The sequence below is a fragment of the Zonotrichia leucophrys genome, chromosome 18, assembly GCF_028769735.1.
Source record: "Zonotrichia leucophrys gambelii isolate GWCS_2022_RI chromosome 18, RI_Zleu_2.0, whole genome shotgun sequence".
NCBI lineage: Eukaryota > Metazoa > Chordata > Aves > Passeriformes > Passerellidae > Zonotrichia > Zonotrichia leucophrys.
The window spans coordinates 8,445,977-8,466,393 of NC_088187.1; the positions used below are offsets into that span (position 1 = coordinate 8,445,977).

Here is a 20,417-nt window from a genome sequence, read left to right on the forward strand (position 1 = left end):
GTTGTTTTCTTAAAGAAAAGAAAATGGAACGATGTGACGGTGTTTGTAGGGATCTCAGGATGAGGATCTGACTCCATGTTTCAGAAGGCATGATTTATTATTTTATGATATATATTATATTAAAACTATAATAAAAGAATAGAAGAAAAGATTTCATCAGAAGGCTGGCTAAGAATAGAAAAGGAATGAATAACAAAGGTTTGTGTCTCGTACAGAGTCTAAGCCAGCTGACTGTGATTGGCCATTAATTAGAAACAACAGGAGACCAATCCCAGATGCACCTGTTGCATAACACAGCAGCAGATAATCATTGTTTACATTTTGTTTTTGAGGCTTCTCAGCTTCTCAAGAGAAAAATCCTAAAGAAAGGATTTTTCATAAAATGTGTCTGACAGAATGCCAGCAATAAGGGATCAGCAGGATAAGCACAGGGGTAATACTGCATAGAGAGGGTTTCAAGGTTTCACACAAAATCCTGTTCTTGGCTCTGCTACCAGGTAGAACACGCTGGGGAAGGTGCCCAGAGCTTCTCTGGCCTCCCAGCAATGCAGCAGAGGAGGGATGGGAGGGAGGTGCCCAGGGCAGGGTGGGCTGATCAGGGCTGCCCTGGCCATGGAGCTGGGGCTGCTTCACTGCTTGGGCACCTCACACTCTGCATTCTGGGCACAGAGAGCATCCCAGCACTGGCACCAGCCAGCAGGTGTGGCATTAACAAACAGCTCACCCTTCTCCTCCTGGGGTCAGCTGCTTCTCTCCTGCCAGCTCAGGAGCATCATCCTCCTCCGAAGAGCCGGCGCTGGAGGATTCCTCATCGCTGTCTGCAAGACAATATGCCCTTGGCCTGAAACTGAAACAAGGCAATTTCCAGGTCAAATGTAATATCCTTAAATAGATATTCATCCTGTACAGCTTTGGCTGACATTACAGGTTTCTGAACTGTACCCTCCCCTGTATTATAAATGCTATCTAAAAAGAACAAAACCAAAACCACTCTGAAGCCAGTCTGGCAGAACCAGCTTTCAAAACAGAAATCTGTTTTTCCCAGTGGAACATAATCCTTCATGAAAGAGGCTGGCACGGGGGTGGCTATTCTACATACTCAAATCACATGTGGAGATTATTCAAAATACATTTGGAAGCATCTCTGTTGTTGCTCATGGTTTTTAGGATTGGACAGATCATTTTGTTTGAATGTCACGGGGAAAAAAGTGAAGTAATAAACAAGTGTTGCCCTTGGGTACACAATACCACACAGTAGTGACTAATTCCTAGACTCGAACTGTGGAAGATTTTATGTACATAGTCACAAGAAAAATTTCAAATCTTTTAAACGGATTTAAACGAGAGAAGGATACAGTGGATACACTTCAGAATTAGCAGATCTTTACTGAATGCAAGAGCTTGAAACAGTTACACAACACAGCCTTCAAAAGCATATGGCTCGAGCCCTAGGGACTAGACCCAGCAATATAATACTCTACAGCATGTTCAGAATACTCTTTATAGCTGTGCCTTCTTTCTTTGTGTGTGTGTGTGTTCTTGGAAATGTATTTGAAGCATTAATAACCTCAGACAGGCATGGACTGAGGCCACTGCCTGTTATTCTGTACACAGAACAAACTGGTGGTTGCTGCATGAAGTCCTAATGTAAAGGGACAGATTGCAGCTCACAGTGCACAAGACTCCTTCCCCACTGGAGCAATAATCCCAGGACCTGTCCACACTGCAGTGTTTCCTACCCAGGCTGTGGAATCACAACTGCAAACCTCTTCCTCTCCAGAGCAGCATTTTGTACCTGCAGAGGAGGGAAGGAGCAAAGCAAAGTGAGCCACCTCCCTGGGGACGTGGGGGTGCTGGGTGCTCCTGTCACTGGCCCAAATAGCAGGGCTGGAGCTGCTCCTCACACAAATTCACCTTTTCAGGTCAGATTCAAACTGCTCATTTTCCACCAGGACGTGACCTCACTTCTCTTTCCTGTGCACTTTAGCATCCAGCTCAAATGCTCAGGGCATCCTCATGTCTTTCAAAGGTGTCACCCTCTTACAAGGTGTTTTATTTCCTAGTTGAAGGGTTCCTCTGAAGTGCCTCAAGCACCAAGTGGCTCAGACCACAGGATTTCCTCGCATTAAACAAAGCAACAATAAATAAGCTTGAGTGAGATTTCAGGGGAGCTCTGTATACAATGGACCATTTATATGACACAAACATTGGCAGAAAAAAATCACTTTGGAGCTACTGTATTGTTCCTGTAAAGATTGTGCAATATTTTATGAATTGCCATTTGTCAGTTTGTTTTTATGTGGTTCAACAAAGCCAAAAGGACTGATGGGTTAAGAAGGTGCAGTAACTTTGGGTTAATCTGCCTGCTTTTGCTCAACTCCTGTTTAGCAGCATCTGTAATGTATTACTTTTATAAAATTGGCAATTAAATAGTTTCTTATTCTTTCTGAGAGCAGCATTTTCCTGAGAGGGCATGCAAGACAGCATTACCAGACTGTCTCAGCACACTTCACTTCTGTTTCAAACAGCCAGTGCAACAGTGACCCATTTGTCCTCCTTTGCAGTGACAACAGCCACAGACAGTTGCACCCCAGAGCTGTGCCCCCTCCTCCCTCTGCATGAGTAGGTGCCTTTCTCACACCACTTTGTGGTCACTGCTTCTCAAGAGATGGTTTGTTCTGAGCTCATAAGGGCCAGAAATGAGCTCAGCAACCAGCACACATCACTTACTGACAACGTGACCCTGGATGCAAACACATGCAGAGTAATTTGATTTGTCACAGCAATTGTCAACTGATAATTTAAAAAGCCAGTAGAATTAAAATTAACTAACACATTGGAAGGCAGAGATGAGAATCAAACTGTTCTATATTTTTCAGCCCTTAATTTATTTAATATTCATTTTAAGGAAAAATAGGGAAAAAAAAACAAGCAACAAAATGACCTTTATCCAAACTAGAATACATTAGATTGTTCTTTATGTAAAACTGCTACCTGGCCCTGAGCTTTGAAACACCCCAGCCCTGTGCAGGGAGCAATGCAGTCAATGCTGATACCTTCAAGTAACTGGTTGCTTGGCTACAGGCACTTAAATCTGCCTTGCTGGGCGCCTATAGCTCAGCCAGCAGCAACCTGATTTTTAAATATGAATCAGAGTGCTCACTAATTATTTCTGAGGCTGTTCCTGCACTGAACAGATATGAAAATACACACAGAATATCCTAAAGGGGTGGGGAAGAAAAGCAAGCATTTGATTTGTATAGACATTTTCTCCTCTATCCCCTATTTTCTTGGGCAGGCAGGATAAAACAGATTTTGAAAAATTCCTACCTACCAGTTATAGTGATGTAAATTGAGAAATATTTATTTCAAGCAGTGACAATGAGAATCTAGGTCGGTTTAAAATCCTCTGAATTTCTACCAGTGTATGAGATCATTCAGCCATTAGCTTTTCTCACATTTATTTTCCTGTCATGCTTGCACTGAAATATAGTGCTGCTGTAAGTATTACTTAAAGCTATCTCAGAATAAATGGCCAGAGCTATGACATAAGCATACAAAGCATCTAGTATCTTAATTGTGAAAGACCATGCCATTTTGTTCATTGCTAAACAAATGGCCAGGTTTAGAGACAATTTTCTTGATTTGTAGGCAGTGGTTGTACATTAAATCAGAGACCACCTACTGTTCAGGGCCTGCAGATTTAGGTACAAAGAGAATATAGCACCAAAAAAAAAAAAAATTGGATATCAGAGCTGGGAGTGGGTCCATCCAGGGATGGATATTTGATAGGTGCCACTCACTAGGTTAATAAAAATGGACAATGGATGACATTCAAAAACATGGCCAAATTGAGAGGGAAAACACAAATACAAAGGAGGTAAGTTACTGTATGGTGTCTGCTCATTAATTCATCTACATAAGGCATTTCACTTAGGCACAGCAGGCAAACAGAAGGTGGCTATGAGGAAAAATCGAGACTAAAGCAGGGATGTGATTACTCCCACAATGCAATAAAGCTTTTGAAAAGGTCTTTACACAACAATTAGAGCCTGTTTATCTTGCACATTGTTTACTACTCCATGGTTTCCAGCTGCAGCTGCACCATGCTGCAGTACCCTGTTACACCTGTCTATCTCTATTTCTGCACGTGTTTATCTCCACTATTTGAGTTTTATCTGACTAAACCCTAAATCAAGCATAAGACAAAACTAAATTTTAGTCACAGGACATTCTAAAACCCAACTGAAATATATATATATATAAAATAATTATACCACAGAAGCCTTTTTTTAAAATTATTATCAATAGCATGACCAAACAATAAAGTTGCACAGAAAAGCCACATTCCACACCCACTTGTATGAAACATCCCCAGGACTCCTTTCAATCTGCTGCAGATATGTCCGGTTTATCTCGGCTGTTTGAGGGGCCTGGAAGGCCCGGAGGTGGCCTTGGGGCAGCCCGCGTATCGAAAGACGAGAAGAGGCTTCAGTTCTTCTTTCTGGTTTTATGTTTATTAATTGTTTATCTAAAAGATGTTCTTTCAGCCGAACAAAGATCCGCACAGCAGTCAGCCATGGGCACACTGTACCGTCCCCCTGACCGCCACGTATCTTTATACCCCTTGTTACGTATACAATATTTATCATTTTTCCCCAATACCATCTATTCTTATAACTCGGTGTACTCTTAGTAATAACCAATCCAAAGGTGCCACCGTGGCCAAAGAAGATGGAGGAGAGGAGGAAGAAGAAGGAGGGTAGGACACACCCCAATTCCTCCATCTTACTCCTCTAAACCCCCCTGTACATAAATCCTAAACCCTGTTTCTCACCCTCTAATTAGCTAATCTTTCCACCCTTCACCCCGGTGAGGCCCTCTTATCTTCATAAAGGTGTCGTCTCCCGTGTAGGGTCAAAGTCCTGCCACCAGACACTTCTGGCAACATTCCAGGACTCCCGGGCCCCCCAAGGGTGGTCTCGAGGGCCCTGCATCCCAGGACTCAAATCCTGGGATCCCACACAGATACACAAGGAAAATGCCAGATTTTCACAATGAAAGCACCTTTGCCATCCTTACCCTTCCCGGCCGATCTCGCCAACCTTCAACGCCTCCCCAAGCGGCTCCTTCCCAAGTTTGGTCAAGTTCATCTTGGTCTCCAGGGTCATTAGAAAAGATCCATTGTAGGACATTTCCAAATCAACCCAAAGTCCTAAAATAAACAACAGAAAAGATGTCACTTGAAGAGCAATCACAAAGCAACCTTTCTGATCACATTAAGCTCATGGAACAAAGCCAGATATAAACCCAAGCCACACTGAAAGAGAGTGGTGAGTATAGCTAATGGTCTAAAAAAAATACTGTGATTTACACACACCTAAACTGCCTAAGAGATGTGAAATGAGATAAAGGAAATAGAATACCATCAGGGATTCACTTCAAAACTATTTACAGCATTGCTCCAAGCCAAGCAGAAATGGGGACGCTCCTCTGCGTCACTGACGCTGCCCAAGTGAAGCACAACTTGAAATCCCAGAGCAACATTGGCTTCTCTCTCTGCTGCCCCTTGTTTTGCCAGTGGTTTATTGAAGATCTGTGACAAGGTTCCCTCAGTAACTGAGCTACAGGCACTATTTTATGATTCAGTGCAAACAGGGTCATTACCTACACAATTCTAGACGTGCAATATTAAGTTAAATCCTATTGTCTGTGCAATATTTCTTTTTACAATCTCCAAAAGAATTGTCTTGGGAATACCTTAACATTAGCTCAAGCCTTTTAAGTGACACCCTGCATCAAAGCAGCAGAAGGTCAGAAAACAGATGCCAATAAACACAGATTATACTTCTTCCTTTTCCAGATATTGCAGCTGCACAAAACACTCCCTCACCAGTACCTGGCACATCAACCACTGACCCACTCCACTTTTATTTACTTATTTGGAAGCAATTAATGGTGAATAAAACTGAAACCAGGACAAATGGTAACTACCCTTTGTGTTTTATTGTTCTAGAAAAGTCACACTTTATCGGTTCAAGAACTATTGTTTTCTTTTCTGCAGAAACATATCCTTATCACAATCCCACCCACATGTGGTAACAGAAACACAGGCAGCTCCCACAGACCTGCTCCCTGGCACCCTGTGAGGTTACATGCTGGAAGCAGGATTAAGGCAGGATTGGTGCTTTACTAACCCAAATAACTCTTTTCCATCACATTTTTTCTAACACTGTTCTAAAAACCCATCACAGGAACTCAAACACAAGCTTATAAAGGGTTTTTTTCTCTTTACAGTAGGAAGGTATCAGTAAGATCATAAAAACCATGAAAACAGTTTAACAGACTTTTTGGACAATCAATGAGTCAGCACAACTCAATCATCAATACAGTTTTAACAGTAGATTAAATTAAACAAAGGATGCCACTACTAGGAGGGAAAATTCCTTCTGACCAGAAAATGTTCATACCCTTTTTCCAGAGGGAAAAAGGGAGGGAGAGGGAGGGAAGAACTGGGCAGATGGTACAATTTATTCTGTTTTCTGGTTCCCTAGCCTTGACAGAATTACAGTAAAAGCCACACATATGCTGTCACCCAAGCAGGACTGTATTAACAGAAACAAGACTTTTTTTTCAACATTGTCTGTTAACAAATTTAGCTCATTAAAGAAGGCATATAACAAAAAATGTACTCTCTTTGTAATCAAGCACTGGTAAAAAGAAGCATTGATGAAACAAAGCACATTAAAATTAGTAACTGCACTTTGAATCCTCACAAAGGGCTACCCCCAATGACTGCCTCAAACACTTACTAAAACACCCCAAAACTTAGTAGCATTCATTTTGGATACTGCCCTGAAACTATAGAGCTTTTTCCCCCACATTTCCCCCACAAATAAACCAAGCCATTTACCCATAGGCCAACTTACCAAGAAATACATTTATTCTTATGAACACAAGCATTTCCAATTATCATCCCCTTGTTTATGTCCTTTTAAGTATAATAAGAGAACAAGTTATTCCAGTAATTACTCATTGCAAGCTCTTTAAAAACCGAAGAGCTCACACCTATGTTCACATTCAACAGTATGGAAGAAGTTAAAAGGATTAGAAATCCTGCCATAAATGTTTGCTTATCACAGTTGAACTGAACAAGAAACTAAAGGAACTAATTGATCTCACTGCTGTTTCAGCAATTAATTGAAGCCAAGTGTTCAGCTCCTAAATCCCATCTTGTGACTTAGAACTACAGTCCTTGGTTACAACTGAAGTTATGAGAACAGAGAAAAGAATTCAAAAAATGTTTAAATCAAGGCAAAGGAAAACACACTGACAAGAACCCTGATGAAAAAGAAACTATGAAACCACTCCAACAAGCCACACATATGTAAAGATTTTTTAAAGTTTTCCTTTCTTCTGTAACCCCAAATAAAACTTCTACCAATGGTGCAACCACTTAATGGGGAACACTGGAGCACTTCCCAAGTACTGGGGAGAACCTGCTGTCCCACACAGGAAGCATAAGATGCTTTAGTTCCCCAAATACTGACTGCACTCCAGCTTATTCCACCTATTCAACTCTTATTTCTCGTAAAAAAGACAGATTTTGTTCCTCATGACAACCAAACAGTTTGCTCTTTTCAAACATGCTTTGTTTATAAAGCTCAGTGGAAAATAATCTTTGGAAAAGTTGAGAGCAAAGTACCCAGTGTTTTATAGATAAGGCTTTTCCCCAAGGGGTTGCAAGGCTCACGCTGATAAGGGCACACAACAGCATTTGGATACAATAGGCAGCATTAACTAATGTATGTCCAAGAAGACTTTAATATTTCCCCAAAGTCGGCTTTGCTCAGATTTATGAGGGAAAGGTCAGCACTTACTGTCCTCATGCTTTTAGTCAGTGATTTGAGTGGCACCAAGTTTTAGTATTAAAGTTCCTCAATCTCCTCCTAAAGTCCATGCATCTGGTATTCTTGCAAAGGTCAGGTGACCCCACACCAGGCCCTCCAAGGAAACATTTGCCACATTTAGGCCAATTAGAAATTTCTCCATGTTGAGTGGGGAAACTCTGATACAATTTAAAATTTAAAACTGCTCTGATTACATCTTAGATGGCATCAAGCTCTCCTCAACATGTAGAATAAATGCTTTTGAAGTTAAAAAGCATTATTCCAAGTTTTTACTTTTTGCAAGACTACTTCAGTGATATAAGCACCCTCAAATATGTGACCATATGCAAGCCAGAAGGAATAGAAAACAAACAGTTCTAGTTCATACAGCAGCAGTATAAAAGTCATCCAGCTTTGAAAAAAGCTGTATTTAAGATTAAGAACATAAAAAGATCCTGTATTTTGAAGCTTATTTTCAAAACATCATTATTCTTGTTTTCCAAGTGATTACAATTACATTTTCTGAATCTCTATTTTCAGAACAGGGCAGCTTCTCTTGGAGACACAAACCTGTTTTCTGCTATGGTACAGAATCAGATCTGTCCCAAGGAGATGTGCTTTGCCCTCTGCAGTGCCTCACAGTATCAGATAAGTGTCTGCATCTCTGTGGCATGCAAATTTTAGTTTAGTTCAGTAAATATTCCCTATGGAAGGACAAGATCACAGTTCCATATTTACAGAATTACATTTCCACCAAGCCTGAGATAAAGATCCCTGAGTATCTCAGAATAAGCTCTTATTACATGTACCTAAAACATGCACAAGATAAACAGATCAACATTCTGGTCTCAGATACAAAGGCAATACCAGCACCTGTTATTTTTGTATTTTACCTCTGTGATCAATAGAAGGTTTGAAGGCTTGAAGGATCTTGGGCACTGCTATCCCCATGTCAAGCTCAGTCAGAGTCAGCTCATTCATGAAGTAGGGCAGCTAAAAGGACAGAATATTAAAAAATCAAATACATGTTATGGAACTGGACATCAGTCTCCTGAGAGAAGAAAGCTCATTAAACTTAAGGAATGGACAGAGCTGAAGTGTCACCACTGAAAGAACACAAATATAATTACACAAAATTCTTACTATTCTAGAATTTCACAGTTGCCAGTTTCAAAGAACTTTTAGGGACAGATTGGGCATCTGAATTTGTTTTTTAAATTATGCTGAAGTTTAGATGCTGACCTTAAACTATCAGCACACTTTTTAGTCAAACTATATAAAAAGCTCAAGAATGAAGTGTAAATCCTATTTCACTGTGAATAAAAATCAAAGATTTCTTTGGATCTTAACTTCAGTAATATATTTTATCACTGATGTTTTATCAATGTCTCAGCTTCTTTTATCTTTGGCAAATTCTTTCACAGAACATTACCTTTTAAATCTGTATCATAATTTTAGTAAAATAGAGGCACAGAAATCATGATTCAGGTATCTTATTCTTCTAATTGACAGAAAACATAACTCCTGTGAATAGACATTGCTTAACACATCAAAAAATACACCCAGTCCCCACGGCCAGTCCTTGCACGTACAAAGTTCCCAGTGAGATGTCTGGGTACCCTGCTGCCACAATTGTGGAAGCAGACAGGGCAGATTTAGGCTGCTGGTGATTTCCCCCAGCAAAGGCAGCACTACCTCACAGCTGGGGCTGGCAGAGAAATGTCTGAGCTTTTGTAAGCAAGACAACAACTTCCTTTGCCTTGAGGAACAGGCAAGCTCCTCCCCAGACACCAGGAGCTGAAGGCTGTGGGGAACTGCTGCTGTTCAGAGGGTTACAGAAGGCAAGGGCAAGACTGAGAAGTCACTCAAAAGCATCACTCCCACTTCCCCCTTGAGATGGTGCAGCTGATGGAAGCTGTGTCCTGTCACCCCACAGAGCTTTTTCCATAACTACTGCTCCCACTGACCTCCTGCAAGTAGTTTATGTCTGAAGTTAAAAGGAACACACTACAGATGTGGCTCCATTATGTCCTCCACCTTAAAAGCAATCTATTATTTCCCAAAGCAGATTTCCTCATTTATATGCAGTTCTATCCATCTCTAATGTAAATACAATAATACTTTAATTTTTACATAAAAATTTGACAGATACAAATAGCTAATCCAGCTGTAGCTCATTTTAAACAGAAGCAGCAAAGTTAACATGCATCAGAAACTGAACAGCCATTCTGTAGCACATTTATTGTCTTTTACATGTAAGTGTGAAGTAAGTCTTTCTTGTACTATTTTAAAACTCAAAGTCTATGTGTTTCACTTCCTTCAAAGGAATGTATAATGCAAGTCTCCAGATCAGGTACCTTTATTTTGCTAAGTTTCATTTGGATCTTCTTTGACACCAGATCAGACCAATACTTCTCTCCTAAAAAATCCCAAAATATTCTTCCAAGCAGAGCGTTCACCCAGGCCTCCTGTTCTTCTTCTTCAGCTTCCACATTGGCATCTGGCAACTGAAAACATAGAGCAGGTTATTCAGCTCTATAAATTCTATACAATAAGGAAAGAAAAGGCCTGATTTATATGGGAAGTTCAGTGTTAAGAGCCTGGGTCAACCCAGAACACCAAAAGCTCAGCACAGGGAGCAGCTTTACAAATGCATCAGCTGGGCTGCCACGAGCCTGTCATCATCCTGACATGCAGCAGAGGGAATGAGACCACACAGATATAGACTGACCTCTGGCAATGAAATGAGAAAGTTGTGTGTAATTTAACCTCTGGCAGAAAAAGCAGATAAACCCAGTGTTTGCAGTAAGAGACACTCTCTCTTGCCAGTCAGATCTGGAAGAACAGGTACTCTACTCTTCCTATGTTTTATCAAAAAATTGGAAAGCAAGACCCAACCTTACATCCTTAAATCCAATTCAGAAACACCACAAATAGATGATAAACACAGAACAAGGAATCACACTCCTCCTTCCAGTGCTTGCATAAAGGATTCAGGGAACTATATTGTCCCCTCTGCTGCATTAAAGGTTTGTTTACAGTGCAAGAGAATTCTGTCTTGGTTTCCTTGAGAACCATCTCAAAACACCTGGAAATATCATACATTCAGATGCTGCTTCACTGACTACACACACAAAAGCCAAGGCAGCTGAAATAATTTTTGGGTGTGTACACACATTACCACAGAAAAACAGGAAGTTTCCATGAGGGAAACACAACATATTAATTGCCTGCAGTGACAGAAGAATTCACCACCTGCCATTTTCCAGGCAGAACTCCTGAAGCTAGCAGAAAGGCAGCACTTTCTAAGACAGGCAGGTAGATGCTGCAGGTCTGAACATCATCTCTTGGCAGGCACAGCTCGCAGGGGCTGCAGCTGGGCTGTGCCAGGGCGAGGAGCCTCTGCTGTGACGCAGCTTCCCTGCCAGCACTGCTCAGCTATTTATAGACTGGCTCTGACACGTGCCAGCTCCAGCAGCAAATCCATCACAGCTTCAGGAGTGCTTGGGGGCTAGAATATGTTTTTCTGGGGGAACACAAGATGTGTTTATTCATACATTACACCATGGCCTCCTACTCCCTTTTCTGGTTGTATGAAAGTGGAAACAAAGATGCACGATATGAATTACCACTATTTTAAATAAAAAGTGGTCATGCTTAACATTAAAGATATGTTTATTATGAGTGTTGTACTTAGTGTTAAGGTTGTGTTTACTGAGAGTGACTCAAATGCAGTCCAGGAGATCAAAGGATTAGTAAGAGCTACAGAAGCTGCCCACTGTTCCTTTGGAGCACAATATTACCTTTTTCACAGCTGTAGGGCTGCTGTCTGCACTGACGACTGGACTACCTGAAGGGCTTTTCTTTTCTTGTGGAATACACTTTGCCATATAAATATTGTAGTCCAGAAGCATTTTCTGCCTCATGCTGCCAGCCAGGTCCTTGTGCTTTGGCAGGAATGTGATTTCTTCTGCGCTTCCCTTGCTGCTGCTCCGGCTGTGTGTGAGAACTCCAGACTGACTGTCAGTTCTGCTGTGTGCTGGCAGCACCCCTAAATACAAAGGAATAATACCTGTTCAACAGAGAACAACCTGACAGCCAAATCCCACAGTGTATCATCAACATTTAAAGGAACATGTTTATTCCACAGATATTTCTCCTGAAAAAAAGACCAGCATGGTGCTTTCTTATTTTAAAGGCTAAAAGTAAATTCTACTGCTGTGTGTTTAGGTGGTCCTAAACCCAAATTAGTCAGTATTTGCTATGACTCAGCACTCAGCAGGGTGTGGGACTGGAGGAGTCAGCTGATCAATAGCATATTTAAATATGGACACTCACATATGTATAACACATGGCAAAATTCCCAACAGCTCTGCTGGAGAATGCCTAAAATAACAGTCAGGTGATTGAAATGCACCTATGACTAAAGGGTTTTTTTTACTAATCTAATTATAGACTGTTACAATTAGAAGGACTGTGAAAAGCAGGTAACTATTGGAATTTTAATTAGCTATTAATTTTGCATTTGCATTTCAAGAAGTTATGTCTCAGAAACAATACTGTTAACTAATTTTTAAAAAGCTTCTCAGAGAATAAAGGCAGGAAAGCATGAGTCATTCAGGTTTAAAATCATATCAGAGGATGGCTTTAAATTGATATTCCAAACAATTGATCAATACTATAGACTAATGTTTGTTGGTTCAGATATATATATACATATTCATATATATATTCATGCAGGACCTTCCATTTAAACAGAGAAATGTGTTTTCTTGTGCCACTAACCCATGAGAAAGCTCTATCCTTTACAGGAGACTAGAGTGGAAGGAAGGATGGAGGAGGAAAAACAGGTAATGAAAGAACTGAGTCTAATACTGCAAATATTGATATCAGTTCCAACATACAGAAAGAGACTGAACAATTCCTCCTTAGAAATATGACAGGAGTTACTACAATCACTGAAAACCAGTGTATTTATATAAAATAGTCTAAAAACAGTAAAAATATTTGAAAGCACAGAGCCAAGAGGGAAAAAGGTGGGGCTGAGGTGGCAATGAGAGGCCAAGGTAAGGAGAAGAGTATCTTTGGTATTGTATTTTTTGCTTGTAAAGATCACTGTGGCACCACCAAAACATAACCTTGGTTTGTTTCTTTTAACAGACTTCTACAAGAATACAAAATCTGAGTACCTGGCTTGCTCCCACTGGGTGGCTTCTTTACTTCAGACTTGAGCTTTGATGCGAGAAGGAACCTTCTGAACCACTCCTCCTTCTCCCTCCCTGTCCTTCCAAAGAGGTAAAGCACTTGATCCTTTTGGCAAGTGGACTTCACTCCATCCTGAGGCTTCTTGGACTCCTCATTGTTCAAGTCCCCTTTCTCAGCAGGTTTCTCCTCTGCAGTCTCCTTCTCAGTCTGGGCCTTGGCCATGAAGTCCTCCTGTTTGGCCAGTTCAATGCAAATTGGGTATTTCTTATTCCAAATGCGTTTCCGTGCCAGGCTCTTAGGAACCAGGGAAATCTGAAGGATACATGAAAGGGTTAAATGAGTTTATTTTTCACTTGTATCCTCTATGTTTCTATACTCAAGTAAAGAACACAGGAATGCAAGAGATCAAGATCTCACACTGGATCTGCCAGTTTAACTGACTCAAAATTGCTGGATGTCCAACTCTTTGGTGAGCCAAGCCTTGGAATTAAAACAAAGGCCATTTAAGCAGATTATGCCATGTGGATTAGCAACTGTTTTCATTTAGATGATCTTATTCTCAAGGATTTGCAGATAAAATAGAAAACCAAAGAACTTATTTCTGGGACCATGGGGAGATAAACAGATAACAAGATAAAATAATCAGAGTCCAAACTGAGTTTTGAACACAACTTTTCATGCCCACCTTATGAAATTGAGCTTTTGAAGTTGGTGACAGCCACATCAAATACATAAAGAGTCAAGCCATAAGACTGATTTGCAGATAATTATATTCTAAACTCAGTATATTTATATAAAATTAAGACAATGCAAGTGATTAGAGGAGTGGTTTTAAAAAAAGAGTTACAAAATCTTACGTGGTGGTCTGTATTCAGCAGTGTTCTCCAAAACCTGTGGGCAAGTACCTTGAAGAATAGGCATCTTTTTTTTTTGTTAGTCAGGGCACTTGGCCCTTCTGTAATCAATTGGGGCTGGGTGGAGGGAAGTACTGGAAATTTTCTAAGATACCACAGGGAACCACCATCAGTCAAGTGCTCCCACATGACAGCTTTGCTTGTCTTCATGATGGGAAAACAAATCTGCAAAAGGCAGGAATCTAATTTTTTCTTTATCTTTTTCAGTGTCTTCCTTTAATGGAAGGCAGAGCTGCCAGCACACTCCTTTCCCACAGACTCAGAGCGAAGGAGGGAGGTTTTCCTCACTGCTGCCTTGGTCCCTCTCACTTCCAGTCAAGTGAAGGGTGGCTGCCTCCTACATCTGTACTGCCAAGGCCCTCGACTGCTGCAGCACATTAAAAAAATCCATTCCCTTAATAATTAGGTATTGATGTATTATTTAAAACAATGCCAATGGAATCAACTTCACATGGCAACTCTTGACATATTTGAGAGAGGCAAACAACATGTAGGAAAACTGTCCTAGCATTACTGTTAATGCACTCTTCCAACTGCAAAAACCCCATCTCCTTCCCTAGACTGGGGGTACCTTTCACATTCCAGACACCTCTCACTGTCCTCCTTCACATATGATGTACATTCCCTCCTCTCTGAGTGAAATACAAATGTTGTCTCAGCTGCCTCGGGGTAGAGACAACCACCAAAGATGAGGCATTTGGTGTAACCTTCAGAACAACCATCTCATGCACTGGGAACGAGGCTCAGAGCCCATATGAGTTAACTGCTCTCAACTGCCACAGGAAAATCATGCCTTTCCCTTATTGTGTAAATATGTACTTTCCTCCAAATCCTGCTCAATCTTCCTCCCCAGCACAATCTTTTGTAAGTTAGTCACGACAACAGTTTTGTTTAAATAATGACAGAAAGTGAAAATAGACAAGTAAAAAAACAAAATTCAGAGTTAAAAAGAATTTGCTAAGTATTCTTTGTTAAAATCAGATATAAGTAAGATACTCACCTTGCTGTCTGTTAGTTCATAAATTTTTTGACTGACATATGTGACTTCAGGCTTTGGCTCATTGTACACAGCTCTTCTAGAAATATTTTTATTGGGTTTGGAAAGTCGTAGGGTGCTGCCTTCGAGTCGCACGTAGACAGAGTGAGTCAACGTAGCATGGTACGTTTCTGGATCGTAATTATAAATTTCATTCATCCATCCCTAGAAAAGAAGACACAGGCTTTTGAGCTGCTGGAAAACCAAGCACGGCACGTACCTAAAAACTTTAAATTATTATCCAAGCTTTTGTCAAAGTTATTTCACTTAGTGGACAAACAGAATGAGGCAATAAATGCCCTAAATGAGGTAGCACCAAACCAACAGAGCAGGAGGGGAGGATGAGATCTCAAGCACACCGGGTGTTTTTTCTGACTCAGTCACTTTGTTTATGTAGCACAGGGTGCTCTCACCTCCTCCCCAGGAGCCAGGGTGGGATCTGCCGATGCAGGATGCCAGGAAGTGTAGGGGGATACAATATAAGAAATTAAAGGTAGTATAGAAAGTCATCTTACCCCTGAGGAGTTGCAGCTGAGCCATTTATTAGATCTAAGGAGCAGGCCTGACTTTAACAGGCCACAGCTATAGCCAAGAAGAATAAGAGTGTTATAAAGGAGTGGCTTGGTTGGTGAAAGGGAACTGGAGTCAGTTGGCTGCTGTGAGAAGGAAGAGTCAGTGCCTGGAGGAGCTGCCTACAAGAAACATCAAGGAGGTACAAAACTCCAGCAACAGGGAACCCTTGCAATGTAATGACAATAGAACCTTTGCAATATAACAACAACAAGGAAGAGGCACGGGGCAGGAGCCCCTCTGCTCCCAGCCAGCTCAGACACTTGGATCACCCAGAGCCCAGGCAGAGCAAACAGCCTGTGTGCCCACAGACAGCCCGGACATTGTAATCACCACAATTAAGGACTCACTGCAAGACCACAATGGAGTTTGCTTTCATGCACCATCACTGTGTGAGATCATTTAGCAGGTTGTGTAACTGCTCAGCTACAACACAGGAGTCATACATGTGGATTAAATTCAGTTCATTTCTGTGCTGTAAAAGAAACACAAAACCAGCCAGTCCTGCCCTGCTGTAACAAGCCTCCAAGTGCTGACTCTGACCATGGGGCTGATGTTGCTTTGCTTCTCCAGTATCTGGTTACAGAAGTAGAGATGATAAATGGGGTAGAAGGTAGGCAGAATACTCATTCAAGGAGAAGTTTTCCTTCTCTTAACCTGCCATGCAACATTCTTTGATCATTGTTTTTATCTGCACATCAGAACCTTGAATTCAGTGTACTCAATATTCATCAATGTCAACAGAAAGTGAAGGGGTGCAGAAAGTCAAATGGCAACTTTACACACACCTGGGTGATTTCAGAGGAGGGAAGTGGGGAGAGCTGAATGAGCACCCAGTACTTCTCAAAACAAAAAGTCATAACTACCTTATGCAAAACATCTCAAAAATTACTGCAAGATTTCAACTTATTAAAGAAGTTTCCACCCACACACAGAAATGTAAAATTTACTTTTATGCTAATTTTCTTCGGTTTCAGTGCCACATAATTTCCCACAGTAGACAGCATACACTTTCTTAGGTGCCATAGTAACAGTGATATCTGTTTTGCTTACTCCAACATCTAGCTCCATTTCCACTACAAACCCTGAAAAAACTAGATAAATTAGCATTTCTTTTATGTTCAGGAAAGATTAAGTCATTCATCTTTGCTCAGCTCCAAAGCAGATTATGTCTTTTATTAATAGAAATGTCTATACCAGGACATACTCTTTGAAGAAGCTTTATGGTTGTTTTTTTTTCTTACAGTGGGTTATGCACAACTCCCCTATAGGAAATCCAATGCACAAGGAAGAGTTTTCTATAAAAGCCATCAAACTGCACAGCAGGGATGACGTAGGTTTGAGGCACAGCCCATCTCCTTCCTAGAAATTATTCAGCCAAGACATCTTTGAGCAGACAGCAATTAATTTTCAGCCAGGAACTCCAGCTGGACTTAGTGAAGCACAAGAACATCACATGAGGGGCCCAAAGCCACCGTGTGCAGGAACTGGAGTATCCATATGGCCCACAGATCTCTGGAGCAACTCCCACCTGCCCCCATCACATCTCCAAGCTATTTCTAGCTCAGACAAAGTCTGGAGCCTGCAGCCAGGCAAATGCACAGATGGGAATTTGCTGCCTCAGAAGTTTCCTGTCTTCTCCTGGAAGGCCGTTCAGCCAACACCTCCCCAGCTGGCACAGAGCAAAGGGCTGCTTGGAGAGTTGGGCATTATAGGAAGCTCAGTCACATGAGCCCTTTCTCTGAGTCTAATAAGATTTCTATTTTCAGTAGAAAGGCTGGAAACTTATGGGTACATGTGGTACCCAGGAAGGAAGGTCACTCTGCACCTGACATTCCTTTAACGGCCTGCTGGAGATGGAACTGTGATGAAAACAAGCAGTGATTTACCCATCAAAATCTTGACTTCCCTGCGCCAAAGTCAGTCAAAATCCCTCCTGCTTTTCTGATCCCTTCCATGTGCCCAGGCCTTCCAGTTCAAACCAACTGATTGGCTGTACAGCCTGCCAAACACACAATCCTCACACCCTGCTCACCCATAACCCAACAGAGGAGCAAACACAGCACAGCCACCAGGTTACCAGCAACTGGAGAACCAAGCTCAGGTTTAATTATTTGGGGTTTTATTTTCAGACAACAGTCAGGATGAAAGAGACAGAACATTACTACAATCCCTCCTTGCACACAAAATTTTAGTTTTCTAATTTCTAAGGATGAAGTTTCTTCTTCGCACTCGATTTTCATGTTATTTGGTTACAGAGATACACTGCATGGCCAACAGTAAAATGTTAATGCTTCACTAAATGGTGATTCTTCGCTCTATTAATGAATCTGAAAATCTGTGGCAGCTGCAGGAATTTTATCTAACAGTGTTAAAGGAGGTGACAACACCACCTGCCTTCTCACTTCAGTGATCTTCAGTTCTGTAAGTTGTTTCACCTAGCTTAAAAAACACTGAGAAGTTTATCCAAGAAGCCCCTAGAGTCATTCCAAAGTTCCTGCACTTTAAGAACAATTTCAGCAGAATTACCTCCACCTCTCTTTTTGCAAAACTGAACTGGAACAAAAGATTCACAGCCCACAGAAATCGTTTTGCAATGCACCCAAACAGAGAAATTGTGTTACCACAACAGATAAATTCTCCCAAACTACTGAAGCAACAATGGATTTCCTTGTGTAGGAGAGGAGTGACTGTAGGATAGGTCTTGTCTGTTCTAGCAAAGTTGTTAAAATAAGAAATTTAGTAATTCTGGGAGGACAATGACCATAGTCATATGCCGCTGTGCAGCTGCTGGCCATCGACACCGATGCTGTGATCCCCATTTCCAAAGGTCAGCACTTGCTCCCAGCTGAAGGCAGAAGGAGCCTGGCCTGGAGCTGCTCCCTGGGCACCGCGGCTCTCCCAGCCCAGGGCACAGCTCCAACCTCAGCTGCTGCTCCAGCCCCACGAACACTCGGCTCATGGGACGTGGCAAAAACAGCTTTAAAACCCCCTCAGTTTAACTTTCCTCTTTCCTGACTCCAGGCTCCAAATATTTTATTGAAACTGCAGTTCAACAGAATAATTCATGTAAAAGGCTTTGTAGGTATCAACTTTTTGGTGTTACTTATTTAAGGTCTCAGGTGTGTTACAACACAACCTGAGAGGGGAGGATAGGGAGAATTGCAAAATATCCTTATGAAGGACCCAGAGGGCTGGAGGCACAAACCTGGCCTGTGGGTAAAAATAAATTAAAATCATTACTTATGATACTTTCAAATACATAAATAAAAGAATCAGCAAATGCCACTTTCACAATACAAGTCCAAATCTGGATTTAAACTGTCCCTAAAGTTTCTTAGTGATATTAACTGGTTAACAGCCATCATTATTAAACTATATCATCAAATGCTTTAGCACCAAAATTTTTTCAAGACTGTGGATCACTCAAATGACACAGTTGTATTACTACCCCTCCTATTACCACTATTTTATAACACTTCAATAGTATTTTGCTTCATAAATGAGGGGAAAATATAATGCATTTTTTCAGCTTCTTTCACAGGGAATCCAAAGGCACAAAAATGTCTGAGGTAGGAGAAGCAACCATCACCTTAACTGGAAGAAACATTTGTCTGCCAGAGGCCACTATCAACCATGAAATCCCTTGGATGGTGTTCAGGAATAGCACGCTGATAAAAAGCCTCCTCTTTCTGTACACTGTGGCTCAAAGCCTCCAACTTCTCCAGCAGGCACTGCCACTGTGTTCTCCTGAAAGTTCTTTCTAATGGAAAGGGTAAATATATAATTTCCATTTTAGCTGTTACTTAAAACCTTTTGTGTCAACCAGCATGACACAAGAGAATGCAGAGCTGAAAGGCCAAGCAGGAAGTTAGAAAAGACTAATGGATTAAAGAAGGAAAAAATGTGGGCAGGGAAAAAAAAAAGATAAGAAGGAAGCCAGAGAACTGAAAATTAAGGGAATAGGCAGACACAAATCATGCAATGAAGATGCAGGGGGTTTGTGTATTTTCTGGTTGGGGGGATGTTTTCCCCCAGTACCAAGGACATGTGACTGAACTAAGTACAGACACCTATAGAGACACACACTCATCAACACAAGAGTTATTTACTTTTTCCCACTGCCAAGAACAGTTTTGTGGGAGACAATAATCTGTTCAAGTATTTCAGCAATTGCTGAGGGGAATTTTGCTCTACTTTTCGAAACCCAGGAAATGCAAACTTCTCAAACAACGTTTACACGGGGAGAATGGACACATACTTGTACAAAAATAACTTGACAGCAGTTTGGCAGAATCCCAACTCTGTGAGCCCCATATGAAGGCATCTTACTCAGAGCATTTATCACAATTGCACAACAGCAGTCCAGGCCAGAATACCAGACCAACAAGTTCTGAAGACAACATCTTTATGCAAGAGCATCAAGTCTGATTTTCCTGTATTTCCCTGAGTTTTGTTACAGATTAAGTCTTTAGCTGCCTTTTCAGAGGATCTAAGCTGTCCAGTACTAATTTTGACAGATGCAAACAAAAGATAGTTGTCTGAAGTGGGAATAATAACTTGCAATCTGCTAAATCATATTACATTACATTCCACTACAATATGGGCACTGAGCTGGTGTGTAAACTCCTGAAGCATTTACATATTAAAGACAATTACTTTGTGTGTTATGAGCACAAGAAATACTCATCAAGTCATAAAAACCATTAATCTACATTTATGCAGACTTCTCTGCACTGTTCATTTCTTGCCTACAGCCATTTTCATAAGATGTAAATCCTCAATAAAAGCATTAAAATATAG

General features: G+C 41.1%; 1 protein-coding gene across 2 annotated transcripts in view; it reads right to left on the reverse strand.

Annotated features, from left to right (window-relative positions):
* TEX2 (testis expressed 2) overlaps positions 1-20,417 on the reverse strand; it is a 46,668-nt gene that overhangs the window by 5,137 nt on the left and 21,114 nt on the right. For both annotated transcript variants that reach the window (XM_064728448.1, XM_064728446.1), the window contains exons 3-9: positions 15,009-15,209; positions 13,079-13,406; positions 11,693-11,940; positions 10,247-10,396; positions 8,783-8,882; positions 5,083-5,215; positions 725-847 (exon numbers count right to left, since the gene is read on the reverse strand). In XM_064728448.1, coding sequence (XP_064584518.1) covers positions 725-847; positions 5,083-5,215; positions 8,783-8,882; positions 10,247-10,396; positions 11,693-11,940; positions 13,079-13,406; positions 15,009-15,209 — 1,283 coding nt within the window. The remainder of the gene's footprint in view (positions 1-724; positions 848-5,082; positions 5,216-8,782; positions 8,883-10,246; positions 10,397-11,692; positions 11,941-13,078; positions 13,407-15,008; positions 15,210-20,417) is intronic.